Raw genomic sequence first — 16140 nt, forward strand, 5'->3', positions numbered from 1 at the left:
CATGGTTGCTAGGGTAATGTGGACCCTAGCAACCAGATTGTTGGTTCAGAAATACAATTGTATATGGTAGAGTGAATTATTTGTAATTTAAACAGTTTAATTTAGAAATAAAAACCTCACTGTACAAACTGAGACAGAATCCCTTTAAATGTAGACATTTACATTATAGACTTAAATTAATTGTGCAGACCTTGTGATACCAGGGACATGCAGCAAAATAAAAGATGCCTGAAATAAATCCACCTACATTGTAAATGTGATGCCCCATAAGAACACATTTTTTAGCTCATCCTCAAAAAAACCCCATAAATTTTAGAAATGTCCAGATATTTTTTAAGAAGAGAATATTTTTCTTCTGCCATTAATGTGTTCACTTATGCCTGAAGATAAAGTCCAATCATAAGGTATAATGCCTTTAAACAATAATTAACTTTGTTTCACTACTATTGAAGTCTTGTGTGCGACGGGTATTTCCTGGTACAGGTATGGGACCTGTTATCCAGAATGATCAGGACATGTTATCCAGAATGATCAGGACCTGGGGTTTTCTCCATACATATAGGGGCAGATGTATCAAGGGTTAATTAACCCTCGATATTCGACTGCCGAATTAAAATCCTTCGACTTCGAATATCGAAAGTCGAAGGATTTTGCGCAATTCGTTCGATTGAACGATCAAAGGAATAATCGTTCGATCGAATGATTAAATCCTTCAAATCGAACAATTCGAAGGATTTTAATCCATCGATCGAAGGATTATCCTTCGATCATAAAATTGTTAGCAAGCCTATGGGGACCTTCTAACATTGGCCTCGGTAGGTTTTAGGTGGCGAACTAGGGGGTCGAAGAAATTTTTAAAGAGACAGTACTTCGACTATCGAATAGTCGAACAATTTTTAGTTTGAATCGTTCGATTCGAAGGTCGTAGTCGAAGGTCGAAGTAGCCAATTCGATGGTCGAAGTAGCCAAAAAAAACATTCGAAAATCAAACTATTTTTCCTCTATTCCTTCACTCGAACTTAGTGAATGGGCCCTAAGTCTAATAGAAAATCATTTAAACTTTAATTAAACCCAATAGGCTGATTTTGCTTCCAATAAGGATTAATTATATCTTAGTTGGGATCAAGTACAATTTACTGTTTTATTATTACTGAGAAAAAGAAAAGAATAATGGAGTCTATGGGAGATGACCATTCTGTAATTCGGATAACGGGTTTCCGGATAACGGATCCTATACTTGTACTCACAAAACTCTCTTTACTTTATTGTGGCAAAACACAGCTTTCCTGTCTTGCTTTATGGCAGGGATTTTAGATGCATACTAAAGGGCAGATGTGTTTTTTCGGTTCACAATTTATTTTGAGGATGTAGCAGAGTCAGGTGCTACCTGCTGACTGTCTGGGTCTGATTAGCCTCGGGTGGCTAATCAGTTGTCCTTAAAACCCAGGTTGGTCAGTCTCTCAGGAGGTCTGAATAAAGGTGGCCATACATGGGCAGATTGAAGCTTTAGATGAATTCAGGCAGTTTATCTGCCTGTGTATGGGGGGGGGGCTTCCGACAGGTCTTCCCGATCTATATCTTTCCACAATATAGATCGGGAAGGTTTAATTTTTCCGGCGATCAACCCGTCGGAGCCCATAGCTCCTCGTTGTAATCCGATCGTAAGTATTAACCCACTATAGCCCTGCCGTTGGTGGGCATATAGGGGAGGCCAACTTTAAAGAGACACAGAGAGAGAGAGAGAGGTCTGGCAACCAAACATATAGAAGTCTATGTATATGTACACACACAGAGTTACCTGCTCAGAAGTCTGTAATTTTGCTGCCATTGTCAAAAAATGGCATTGATGACATTTTTTTTCCTGTGATTTATGTGAATAGCAGCAAAACTGTGAATCTGCCTTTTAGAAATCCGAGCCAAGCTGGGCATGCATGAACCAGTATAAACTGCTACTTTGGCCCCTCGAATATACTACCAACATGCAGGGGTGGATTTATCAAAAGTCGAGGGGAATTTTTTAATTTTGGAGCTATTTTTTGTGCACTTTGACTAGGGAATAGTTCAAATTCGATTCGAATTTGAAAAAAAAAATTTGAAAATTTGAATATCGAAATTTATCATGTACGACTTCGACCATTCGCCATCTTAGCCTATGGGGGACCTCCTAGAACCTATTTAGAGTCAATTGGTGGACATTGATTCGTACGATACTAATTTGGCCGAATATGGACCTATTCAATCGAAAACTGACCTATTCGGCCAAATATAAAACTTTGACTTAATTTCAGTCGGTCTTTTTGAATTAGAATTTTGAAGTTTTTCAAATTCGAAATTCAACCCTTGATCAATATGCCCCACAATGTCAGCAGCCTGGCCAAAAAATTGGAAATAAATATACCGGCTGGATTAGAAAGTACTATTAGCCGAGGACTGCATTGGTCCATTAATGTGATTGGCTCAACACATGGGCAGGCAAAGATCTCCAAACAAACTTCAATGTTTCACAAGTTACATCAGCATTAGTGATGGGCGAAAGATAAGTCAGCTTAGCTAAAAAGCAAACCAAACGACTGAACTGTTATTATACAAAAAAAATACAAAATGAGAACCTTTAATAGAGTGATAGTTATATGTTGACAGTATCCCCTTTAAAATGGCTCCTTATTAAAAGGAGAGAAAACGCAGAAGGAAATTTACATGCCCCCCCCCCCGTTGTTTCTCTTTGAAAGCAGGAAACTCAGCGCAGGGATAAACATAACAATAAGCATTTGTTTGGAATTAGACAAGTGTTGATGGCTGCCTGTGTAATTCCCTTCCTTTCTTTTCCCTTAGGTTTTCTGGGGTCACTGCATCAACGCCTTGATCCACTCTGTAATTCTCTTCTGGTTTCCACTGAAAATGCTTGAACACGGTAAGTCGCTCATAATTTCACATGTCAGCGCGGAGCACAAAGCATCATGGTCTGGCCGGCGGAGCCATGTATTTAGTGAAGATTAAAGCAGGCAGAGTGCAGAGCTATGGATTGACAGAAAAATACAGAATATTATGTCACTTTTTACTAATTTGCATGATTTAAAAGTTTTTTTTTTTTTTGCTTTTTGGCTTTCTGTTGGTTCTTACATTACTAACTTGCAACTTCCTTTTCTATTATAGCTGAAATCTATATTATAATAATAATTTCTGCTAGAAATATTATAGGCCTTATTATATATATTATACCCTACATTGTGTGACTTACTGTAGGCCCGCATAGACCTGCAGCTCCTCTCTCTAACACAGTGCTGACTGCATTAGTCACCAATGTATTAATAAGGGGTGGGTAGGGGCTGGCACAAAGACATCCCCCCCTTTCACCCCAGGAGGGCCGTTCCTGCCATGAGTCAAGGAGAGCACCTTGCCTCGGGTGGCAGTGAACGGCCAGTTACAAGGTGCAGCAAAAAGCTGCCCCCTGTAACTTTAAGAGCCGTATTTCTCGTCTTTTAACCGGAAATTCGGCTCTGCTAGTGCAGAAAGCGCAGTACGCGCTCCTTGCACTAGCGATGCGGCCCCTTTTGACGCGCTCCGTCGCTAAACTTTTAAGCGCGGAGAAGGGGGCAGCATCGAGGTTGCTGCCTCATGGTTCGCCCCTGCACCCCAGTGGTTTTGATCTGGACATCCTGGGTCACAACTGCCTGTCTGGATTTCCAAATTAGAAAATCTTGACAGGACTGTGCACCGATTGACGTGGCATTCATCCAATCAGCAATCTTGATGTCGTAGAACGACACCTAATGTCATAACTATACCCCTAAAAGGCACCCACTCCTCCCCCTGACATCACTTGCCCCGCCTCTGATGTCATCTCCACTGCCTTCTACCCGCACTGGGTGCATTTTTGACCCGGCGCTCAGAGACCAGCAACCCCAGGGTTGCTCTATGCACCTCACTTGCACCCCCTGGGGTAAGTACTGTAAATAACCCCTATATATATATATATATGTAATAATTAGGGATGCACCGAATCCAGGATTCGCCTCAGGATTCAGCCAGTATTCGGCCTTTTTCAGCAGGATTTGGATTTGGCCAAACCGAATCCGGAGGGAAATCACATGACTTTTTGTCACAAAACAAGGAAGTAAAAAATGTTTCCCTTCTCACCCTTAATTTGCATATGCAAATTAGTATTAGTTTGGTATTTGGCTGAATCATTCGCGAAGGATTCAGGGTTTGGCCGAATCCAAAATAGTGGATTCAGTGCATCCCTAGTTATAAGATTGTGTCATACTGGTTTACATTTTATAGAATCACTAGGAGAAACAACAGTAAAACAACAGCAAAAACACACAAACAAAAAACACTTCCGTCCAGAGTCTAGCTGTGCTCTGCACTTAGCACAAGATCGGAACACCACTAGGTGGCGAGCATATCAGCCAGCGCTTGCCGAATCCCCCTAATTTGCAAGCCTAATGATACAAGATAGGGGGCATGCCTACATATCTCCCCCTGCTCTCTCCACATGAGTATATATATATATATAGGGAATAATGTAACCTCTCTTGCAAGTCAGAGGGGAGTTTCATGATTATATATATATATGGTTATATTTATAACCTCTTTGTGTTATTCTTCTTGCTAAAATGGCTTTTGTAGGAACATATAATTGTAGATAAAACCAAAACAACAGTTGTCAGGAAGATATACAGTGAAAGCCACACTTTTTTTTTGAAAACGTAACTTTTTGGATTGCAGTCAAGGCCATAAATCAAACCCACTTAATGATGAGATTTTCACCACATTCCTGAGTGTGTCTAATTGTAAATGCAATAAATCACTGCGGGAGTTGCCAGCGCTTGACAGTGTACTGATGGAAAGTGATCTAGAACACAAACCCAGTAATATTTATGCCACGGTGTTGTCATTATTTGGGTTCAGATGAATAATAACTTGAACAAACAGATCTGCCGTCACGGCCAGAAGAGGAGGTTTGTCAAAACATAATGGCTTCATATAAAAAAAGCATATGAATTGATTTAATGTTTTGTAGGAATGTGGAATTGACAGATCATACACTGTCTGGCCTCTCTCACACTTGCCTCAAAGGATGTTCACAGTTGTTTTTCAGATATGTGCAGTGTAATATTTCTTTGCACATAATCTGTTTTTGGAATATAACTGTATATGTGTAACTGCATTGCCTGGTAGAATGAAATGTATAATTCAGCTGTTGATATTCAGTGAATGGGTAAATCTCTGCAATCTCTAACAGATGGGCAGCAACGTGCTATGAACCTGCTAAAACCGGAGACTATCTTGGCTCAGAGAATTCTGAAGGCACTAGTACTACGTCTAGCAATCTTTTTGCATCTGGGGTCATGTTACATGTACCAGTATCAGAACAGATATACTTGCATAGTTCATGCATATGCTTGGGTGGGGCATCTAGTATCACATCTAATATCACTTTGCAGAGAACTTTGTGCAACATGCACGGGTAGGATGGAGCGATGTTCATTTGTAGGTACACTGTCCTCCACATGCTATAGACACTTCTCCAGACATAAACTGGAATGCATAGTCAAAAGCATAAAAACAGTTATTGAAGTGCACAACCTCTACAGTGTTGGAGTGGGATGTAAGGGGCCCACCAGAAATATTTAGGCCATAGGCCAACTCTTCACACTGTTTTCCTCCTCTTCTCACTCAACCTCTTTATTGTACTAGTCTCTCTTCTTTACCATGGAATATATCCTTCCATCTCTTTTTCCTAATTGTTTCCCTATAGAAATAGGGATTGACCATCAAATAAGCCACATAGTTAGCTCACTGGGTGTTCTCCTGGTATCTCTGTGGGCCAGCCCCAAATCTAGCCCCCTATGAGCTTAAGTAATATTATACAGACACCATATCTAGTCATAGGTACACTTTGGAACAAGTCCCTCAACATCAGATTGGGCTTGTACTAAGGAAAAAGTTGCAGAGCAATAAAGGGGTAAAGAGGTTGAATTAATGTGAAACTGAATAGATGTTTTAATTCCAAGCTTTTCAGCTTTTATTTTCTATTGGAAAAGTTGCCTTTATCAGACAGGGTGAAATTAAAATAACAAAGTCACTTGAGAATTTCTTGACCAGGGTTGAGAAGGCACTTAATCATCCTACCTGTTCTTCATTGTGACATCAAAGTGTGCATGCTCTGTACAACACTATCCCTCCCGCTGGCAGGTATGGGTCAGGGTGACCAGCTGAATTGTACATCTTACAGTTGCTCTGTTCTGCACTGGCCCACCATATCACGAAGCCTAGCTAGATGCCAAGTCTTTAACAATGAAACTCTCAGCCCGTAGGTAAATACATTTTCTTTAACATTATGACCCCATATCAGCGGGGATGTGAAAGTGAAGAACATGGGAGATTAAACTAAAATAACTTAGCATGGCACTCAGAATTCCAGGAGAAACCCATACCCCACAAGTCTCAAATCCAAAGGCTTTTGAATAAGGGGACCCATACCTGTAATAAAGAAATGATTGTGATGATGGACATCAGGGACTGATTTATAACAATAAGGCAGCCATACCAAAACAATTTCCACCCTAACCAGCATTTCTAGATGTGTTTAGTATCTACTGTTCCTATTTCCAACTATGTGAAAATCTCCCTGCTAAGGCTATTCAGCCCTATTCTGTGTATTTTCACAATAAAACTGCTTATGTGTATTAGGTATGTGCTTGTGTATGCTGTTTAGCTTCTGTAATGAAACATGTCTATAAAGAAGCTGACTATACTCCAGTCTTTGTGCTTTAAAGGGATTCTGTCATGATTTTTATGGTGTAGTTTTTATTTCTAAATGATACTGTTTACACTGCAAATAATTCACTCTACAATATAAAATGTAATTCCTGAACCAACAAGTGTATTTTTTTTTAGTTGTAATATTGGTGTGTAGGTGCATCTCAGGTCATTTTGCCTGGTCATGTGCTTTCAGAAAAAGCCAGCACTTTAGGATGGAACTGCTTTCTGGCAGGCTGTTGTTTCTCCTACTCAATGTAACTGAAGGTGTGGTAGTGGGACCTGGATTTTAACTATTGAGTGCTGTTCTTAGATCTACCAGGCAGCTGTTATCTTGTGTTAGGGAGCTGCTGTTTGGTTACCTTCCCATTGTCCTGTTGTTAGGCTGCTGGGGGGGGGGGAAAGGAAGGGGGTGATATCACAGCAGTACAGCAGTAAAGAGTGACTGAAGTTTATCAGAGCACAAGTCACATGACTGGGGGCAGCAGGGAAACTGACAATATGTCTAGCCCCATGACAGATTTTAAAATTAAATAAAAAAAAAACTGTTTGCTCTTTTAAGAAATGCATTTCAGTGCAGAATTCTGCTGGAGCAGCACTATTAACTGATGTGTTTTGAAAAAAATGTTTTTCCCATGACAGTATCCCTTTAAAGATAAAAGTGACTTGGCATAGTTGAGGGACACAGTTGGTTAATACTGTTGATTACAACAAAGCTCTGAGAATCATCCTATTTCATCATAGTAATTATTGACACAAAAGACAAGCTCCTCAAATTCGCCTAGAGTTAAGCTCAATAGTATTACGTTTCAGTTATGACTGAAGGGCTTTAGGTGACTAAATGTTGGTAGATAACTTCAGCTTTATACCCGTGTGTCATGTGAATATACAATATTTATAAAAGGTGCATAAAGGTCGCTAGAAGATACCATAAAGGTGTTCAACGCATCAGGTTTCATGAAACCAAAAGTCAGTGTCAGTTTGATTGTGAAGATATGCATTTCACGCCTTGCTTGTTTGTGTTTTCTGCCTCTAAGGAACAATATCATGTTTCTGGAAAATAGTTATTTTATTGCAGGGTTGGCAATTTCCCAGGATGTCGATTCAAGAGTTCCACTAGAGGGTCAGAAATGGCTGCTGTTGTTTTCTTGCATAAAAGTACCTGTATGTGATCTGCGTCAGGTGAAAGTAGGAAGAGGCATTTACCCCCAGTCAGCTAAATGAAGCCAGAGCTTTCATTAATAGGACCTCATATGGGCAAACACACCAGTCCTGCACATAGTGGGGCCCCTAAGAGCAGCATATATAGGTTGAAGGACTGCGGATAGTACACAGTGGTGTAACTAGATATTACTGCGCCTCACAGCAAATTATTTTTCAGGCCCCCAAAATGTTGAGATTTACTTGTTTTATCCATACTAATTGAAACTGTATATAAATTAGGGCCTCATGGGGCCCCTATACCTCCTGGCCCACCAAGGTCTGCTTCCTCTATAGTTACGCCCCTGATAGTACATATAGTTTTGACAACAGAGCAAAATGGCGAAAGTTTAGAAAGATAGTATTGAGCAACCCGCAGCCTGTCAATTATTGTTTAAGTACAATTTCTAGCACTCTCCGGCAGCTGGAACTTAATATTGGCCATTCCTCAGAAGTACAGTAGGACGTGAGCAGCCAATGGCAAAAACAGTCCCCTGTCAGGTCCAGCAAGCTGCTACCATCCAATTTAATAGATGATGATCGTCTGCCATCCTACAATGCAAAGAACTGAGTAAAAAAAACCAGTGGCCCTGGTACTGTTCAGTAGAGTGATGGTAGTGCCGTCTCACCTTCTCTCCCAAGTGCTTAATGTGCATTATTTGATTTCCCTGTTTGAAAGTGGCGCCATGGGAGCTTTGAAAATGTATTTATATAACAAACTGCAGGGTGTTTTGCAGCTGTAGCAAAACTCACTGGAATAACCCCGGGCCGGTGTAGTTTTCTGCTGATAAGAGCACCGGCCCGGGGTTTCAGGTAAGTCAATACAATCACTTGGGGGTGCCTATTTGGCATCCTCAAGTGTGAAACAACTTTCCTTCTCCTTTAAGGACATATAATACTCTGTACATACATATCTGGCTTGCTATTGCTGGAACATACCCAGCAGTTTGTTATAAACTGTAGGTACTTTGTCTTATCTTTTCTCCAAAGTTACCGGGGCAATGTATGAAAGCCACTGTCAAGAAGCTGATTTAGTTGCCAATTTAGTTAGCCAATGATGAACAAACATTCAGGAATCAGAGCTAAATATCAGCACTGTGAGGAGTGACCGTATATAGCTATGGGATCCATTGCCAAATAGTTCCTAATTACTGGAAGACCATCACCCATGGACCCAGTTTTAATCAATTAATTCAAATTTTTTAAAACGTTTTTTTTCCATGTATTAATAAAACAGTAGCTTGTACTTGATCTAAACTAAGATATAATTAATCCTTACTGGAGGCAAAACAATTCAGTTGGGTTTAAATTGTTTCTTAGTAGACTTGAGGTGTCAAGAGCAAAAGGATGGAAAGGTCTATTATCCAGAAAGCCCCAGGTCCTGAGCATTCTGGATAACAGGTCCCATTCCTGCTGGACAGGTTACCCTTCAAATTACATAAGCATCAAGACCACTTTTCTTCCAATGGTATGTAGTACTTTTGTCTTGTGGTGCAGAATTATTTTTGATACCATTGGCAGTTCAAGATCATTTGCATAAGCAATAAAGTAATATCATAGGCAGGCACCTGCACAGTAACAGCTGAAATGTTTCTTTATTGCACATGTAAATGTACCTAGGCTGCTGAAAGGTTTCCCTAGGAAATCCTTAAATTCTTAAAAATGTAGGCTCTGTGCCCCTTGGGCTCCAAGGTTAACCATTACATCCCCCCCCAGTAAATTACATTTTTGTTGTCCTTGAAGAAGAACTTTTGTGTTGGATGTTTTATACAGCTTATGGGAGTTTTGTTGGCCATACAGTGATTAGGACCTCAAAGTTGGTTTAAAGGAAATATATGCCCATTTTATAAGCATCGGATAAAGCCAGTACCTTTAAGGGCACGTTTATACAGATATGGGACCTGTTATCCAGAATTCTCAATACCTGGATTTCACCAGATAATGGGACCTTAAGTCTACTATAAAATCATGTAAGCAATAAATAAACCCAATAGGCTGGTTTTGCTTCCAATAAGGATTAATTATATCTTAGCTGGGACCAAGTACAAACGACTGTTAGTATTACAGAGAAAAAGGAAATCATTTTTAAAAATTTTGATAAAATGGAGCCTATGGGAAACGGCCTTTCTGTAATTTGGAGCTTTCTGGATAACCAATACCATACCTGTACTAGCATTTTCTGTCTATTCACACATCACTCCTGCTTTGTGGTTGTGCCTTTCTACATATGACTACCCAATTGTATTTGATGGTTGAAGCACTCCCCATATAGTTGTGTTATTGTTTCTTAAGCTGAACAGACCTAAAACACTATAAATATCTAGTATAATTAATCAATGATTACTCAGCAAGTCCAGTTGTTTTAGAATTACTTATACTCAGTGTCGGACTGGCCCACCGGGATACTAGAAAAACTCACGGTGGGTCCAGGGGTCAGTGGGCCTTTTGCTTCTAACCATTTGGCCTATTCTATGGTCATTTCCTATTTCTTTATGATATCAAAGAGGCTTAATAATGGAATAATATAGTATAGTATGTAGAGAAAAGATACTAGGAGAATAAAGAGGTTGAGTAAGGAGAGGAGGTATAGTAGTTTGGAAAGTGGGCCCTAAGCCTAAGGTTTTCTGGTGGGCCCCTGGCTTCCCAGTCCGACACTGCTTATACTAGATATACCATGACCTGGATGAATGAAAATCTTCATAGTCTAAATTTAGAACTATTTTGTTAATAAAGCATTTGTTTTTTTTAATTCTGAACTAGTAGACAAGAAATATTTGGGGGTTTTCTTTGTACAATTTATATTGTGTACTTGCAATTTATTATTATCCTGGGAGGTTGGAGAGTAAGGAAGTCTGGTGTGATTATATTATTCTCCTAATTATATGGTGTTTTCCAAGTCACAGAGGGGTTACGAAGGAGAGGACACATAGGCTTGGTAGCGGATGGGTTTTATCCCCAGGCTACCATCTGCTTGTCGGGGTGGAAGTAAAATGCCCTCATTGATATCTGGCCTGGTTTATCAATGGAAGTCCTCATGTGACATCTCACTATACAAACAAGCATGTTTTCATAAAATGCACGTTTCCCATTGATAAATCTCAGCCATGCTGATTAAGGAAGTTGAGTTAAAGCACTTGAAGCAGAAGTCTAATTGCTTGAAGCATGGCCAGGTTTAGCAGGAAAGAGAATGCTACTTTGTGTGTGTGTGTTTTTTATTAATCCATCTGCTTCTTGACACTTACTTGATCTCATTTTACTTTCGGTCCCTGGAGAAAAATGTCTTGAAGAGATTAGTAAAAGCGCGAGCGTGATTAGAACTGGGTCTGCAGAATGCGGGGCACCTTCAAAGGGAAAAAAGTCCGGCCCCTTTGGTGGGATATTGTGGCTACTATGTACAGAAACCTGAGCTTTGTCTCTTCCCCAAGCGTTCAGTGATGGATATCATGTTATGCAAAATACTCCATGCTTTGGCTTGTAGCAAATCTCTGATATATTCTTGGGATGCATCCGTTTAGAAAATATAAAGATTTGTTCAATTTTGCTTTTGTTTTGTTCATGTTTAAATACGTCAAAGCATCAGATTTAAAGGGATACTGTCATGGGGAAATTTTTTTTTCATGGGGCTAGACATATTGTCAATTTCCCAGCTGCCCCAAGTCATGTGACTTCTGCTCTGATAAACTTCAATCACTCTTTACTGCAAGTTGGAGTGATATCACCCCCTCCCTTTTCCCCCCAAGCAGTCAAACAAAAGAACAATGGAAAGGTAACCAGAAATCAGCTCCCTAACACAAGATAACAGCTGCCTGGTAGATCTAAGAACAACACTCAATAGTAAAAACCCATGTCCCACAGAGACTCCTTCATTTACATTGAGAAGGAAAAACAGCAGCCTGCCAGAAAGCCCCATGTCAGATTTCAATATTGAATATAAAAAAATCTGTTTGCTCTTTTGAGAAATGGATTTCAGTGCAGAATTCTGCTGGAGTAGCACTAATAACTGATGTGTTTTGAAAAAAACATGTTTTCCGATGACAGGATCCCTTTAAAAAAATAATAGCTTTTTCACGATTCACTCCTTTTAATCTTTTCTCATATATTAACCCAACCCATAACAAATAAATATTAGCTTTAATTAATAGACTCTGCATTCTGCCACTAGCTGGGGTATGCAAGTGACAACTAACACCCAAATATTTTTCTAAAATTCTTGGATAACTGCATTGCTGCAACTGTAAATATAATAAGAGGAAATGGAAGTATTCCCTGCTCCATATTCGTGTGTCTCTTTTCAAATTACTGTATATACAGGTATGGGATCTGTTATCCTCAGGACCAGGGGTTTTCTGGATCTTTCCGTAATTTGGATCTTCATACATTGTCTACTAGAAAATTATGTAAACATTAACTAAATCCAAGGAGCTGGTTTTATTCCAATAAGGATTACTTATATCTAAGTTGGGATCTAGTACAAGATACTGTTTTATTATTACAGAGAAAAGTTGAATCATTTTTTAAAAAAATGTATTATTTGGATAAAATGCAGTCTAAGGGGCAAATTCACTAAGATTCATAGTTGCGCCAGGCGTAACTTCGCCGCACTTCGCCAGGCGTAGTTTCGCTAGCGCTCCGCAAATTCACTAAAATCCGAAGTTGCGCTCAGGGGTAGCGTAAGGTTGCGAAGTTGCGCTAGTGTTGATTCACGAAGCGAAGTTACGCTAGCGATGGTTCATTTGCATACGGCGCCAAATTCAAATTTCAATGGAGGAATACGTACAATCACTACAAATGACTGGGAAACCTTCAAAACATCAAATAAAATTTTTATTTTGCCCTACATGTGCCCACTGTATAGTTAAATTGCCATGAGTTAGGAAATGTAGGGGGGAAGGAGGGGAGCCCCAAAAAATTTTTCAATCTTTTTCAGCCTATCACCCATAATATAGAAAAAATGCCAGCATTTTTTGGGACTTAGAAAAAATTTGAAATTTTTTTGAAGCAATCCCTATCTGCTCTATTGCGCTTCGCCTGGTCTGAGGTGCGAAGGAAGTCTAGCGTAAAAGGTAGCGTTCAGTACAATGCACGCATTAGTGAATTTGCGTAGTTATGTCCGTTGTGCAAATTCGCCAGGCGTAAGAGTGCAAAGTAACATTAGCAAATGTACGCCAGTGTTCAATAGTGAATTTGCGAAGTAACGAAAATGACCAACGCTAGTGAATTGACGCTAGCGTTAGGCGCTTCGGCGCTTAGTGAATTTGCCCCTAAGGGAGACAATCTTTTCGTAATTCAAAGCTTTCTGGGACAGGTTTCCAGATTAACAGATCCCATACCTTTATATAATAAAGTGTCCCTTAAATCCAATTCACAATTATTTATAGCAGGGTGTGGGGCAGCTTTCTCCATTGGAAAAGTATTGGTGCTTGTTGTGCTATGTATGGAATAAGGTAGCTCCAAATATTATATATTGTGGATTGGATCATAGACATAAAGGAGAGTGTATTACCACAGGTCATATGGTGCTCTCTTTACTTGTATAGGATGTCTAGGGGCATATTTACCAATGAAAGCATTTTTGCTCCTTTTATACACTTTAATAACAATAACCCCTAAACCCTATACAATTGAATAGAGAACTGGTAAGCTTTTATATACTCACTCTTTGAAAGATATACCCCAAATTGTTCCATTGTCCACCATTACCCATTTCTTTAATAAACGCAAATGTTGAGTGGTCATTTCTAAAGCCCTCAAGAAGTGCCTCTTTGGCATATATGGCAATTGCCTAAACTTGCTTGTTGTGTTTTGTGCTATTACCTTTCATTGTTAACCTTCTCCTCCAGATAAACTACAAAACCTTAGCCTCCATAGACTTATGAATGTCAAGATTTGAGTATATGGCAATAGAATGCATATAAGGGGCCATAACCCAAGCATTAAAATTATAATTTTTTAATCGGCATAAGAGGGAGTAGAACATACAAAAGTTTGCTGTAAGTGTAAAGAAGAAGTTGAAAAGGAAGTCCCAACCATGTCATTTTGTTATCAAGCAACATGGAAAGATTGAACCACCCATATAAATGAATCTTTAGGGCAATGGCAGATATAGCTAGTTGTCACCCTCGGGAGATTGACTTTCCCGGTGGTGACAGATTGTTCAATAAAACCTTCTTTTGTAGAGGAATGAGGATTGGTGCATAAAGAAATGCTTTACATGTGGTGCTCTGGCTTCATCAAGGGAAGGCATTTTTTAGCAATGAAGCCGGATCACCACATGTTAAGTTTTTTTCATGTGTCAATCCCCATTCTGAAGGTATTTTTGCATACTTTATTGCCCATGAGTGTGTCAATCTCCTGCAGACAACAAATAACTGTTGTCAGACAATTTCAGTTCAAACCCTCTTAGATGTCCAAACTTTGGTCAAGAGTTCAAGACGCCTTAGTTTCTAAAAAGGTTACAGATACAGAAAAACATGGCTGTATCGGATATAGTTGACCTTCCAGTTGGGCTGTCAGGGCTTGTGGTCCATTTAGGGCTTGTTATGTTATGTCCATAGTTCTTTATAAAAACTTGGAATACACACATTAAAGTAAAATTTATTTTTTAATTGCCCGTCAGTAATATACATGGGTATGCTGCGAAAGTTAAGTTTAAGTTGTCAGTTATGGCCTGTTATACATGTAGGTGGTTGATCAAGATGTCACTTTGGGGGTAACTTAAGGTCCCCATACACAAGTAGATATAAGATGCCAACAGATTAAGTTGGCAGCTTATTGGGCAGTGTATGGGGCACTCCGACAGGCTTCCCCAATCGATATCTGGGCAAAAGTTGGCTGGGTAGGTTTAAAAATCTCTTCAGATTGAGGATCACATTGGTTTGTTTATGTGGTCCCAGATCTGACCGCCCATATTCTCATTGTTGTGATCGGCCCAACGATCGAAACAGCCCAATATAGCCCATCTCAAGGGCAACTCGCCAAATGAGCAGATCGCTGTATGTATGCCCAGATTTACTCAGGACAGGGTACAAAGTAAAAAAATGGCCTCAATCTGCCATGCTTTTTGCACCTTTTTGCCCTGCCTTAAACTTCAAAACATTGCCACAGGTCCCTGTATTCCAAAGTCGCTGAACTATTTTGCACAGGGTGGTATTAAGCTTGATGCTGGCCCTGCAAATATGAACATAATTGGGATTCACAAATTTTCAGAGCACCCCAAAGTACCTCAGACCTGACCAGGTCCGGACTGAGAACTAAAATAGGCCCTGGCATTTCAGGTACACAGAGGCCCAATCAGCCCCCACCAGCCCACTAAATAGTGACTTTCTATGGGACCTTATAGCAGCCCCTCTGGTATTTGCCAGAACCCACAGATTGCCAGTCCGGGCCTGGACCTGACCCTCCTATCAAATTTTTTGAGGCTCCCTATGGGGCCAGCCCAATAGTTAAGGTACTTCTGCTGTATAAGATGATGGTCTTACTATATCAGCCTCCAATATATTTCTACTAAATTTCCCAGTTTTATTTGGTGGCACTGAAATATGTTCACAATGTATGTATTTTATAATCCCAGGGGTCACCTGTGATTTATATTCAGCATGTATGAGTCTGACCATTTTCTTTTCATTGCAATTCCTATGTGAAACAAGATTTTATGGGTCTAACTTAGATATCACAATCCGTTACCTGTAAAATAACTATGATTCCCCCAGGTCTGTATACTTGGCAGAACATTTTATTGAAGCTTCTGCACTAAAGTATAAAAGGGGGAAATATAACCTATTTATAAGGAGGTTTTTTTAAACTTTCACTTTGGTTTCCTATAAATATTTAGTTAGGCATATGGGCAGAAGTTTCTCCTGCTACTCTTGCTATGCCCATATTGTGTGTTCATCATTTAATTATATAGCACTCACAGGTTATACAGAGCTTTACAATTATGGTACTATGAGCAAAAATACTAAACATACTTAAAGGCTGCACAATACCTAGTTGCCAATGATTCCTTTAGGGCAGAGACACACTCAGATTCGGGGAGATTAGTCGCCCAGCAACAAATCTTTTCTTCTTCGGGGCGACTAATCTCCCCGAACTGCCTCCCGCCGGCTACAATGTAAATCGCCGGCAGGGTGGCAATCGGTGAGCTTCATTTTCCGAAGTTGCCTCATTAGGAAACTT

General features: G+C 39.8%; 1 protein-coding gene across 2 annotated transcripts in view; it reads left to right on the plus strand.

The window, feature by feature from the left end:
- Positions 1 to 16140, plus strand: part of LOC108707568 (phospholipid-transporting ATPase IB) — a 425456-nt gene that overhangs the window by 292965 nt on the left and 116351 nt on the right. For both annotated transcript variants that reach the window (XM_018245563.2, XM_041582662.1), the window contains exon 30: positions 2833 to 2911. In XM_018245563.2, the coding sequence (XP_018101052.2) occupies positions 2833 to 2911 (79 nt within the window). The remainder of the gene's footprint in view (positions 1 to 2832; positions 2912 to 16140) is intronic.

The sequence above is a fragment of the Xenopus laevis genome, chromosome 2L (genome assembly GCF_017654675.1).
Source record: "Xenopus laevis strain J_2021 chromosome 2L, Xenopus_laevis_v10.1, whole genome shotgun sequence".
Classification (NCBI taxonomy): domain Eukaryota; kingdom Metazoa; phylum Chordata; class Amphibia; order Anura; family Pipidae; genus Xenopus; species Xenopus laevis.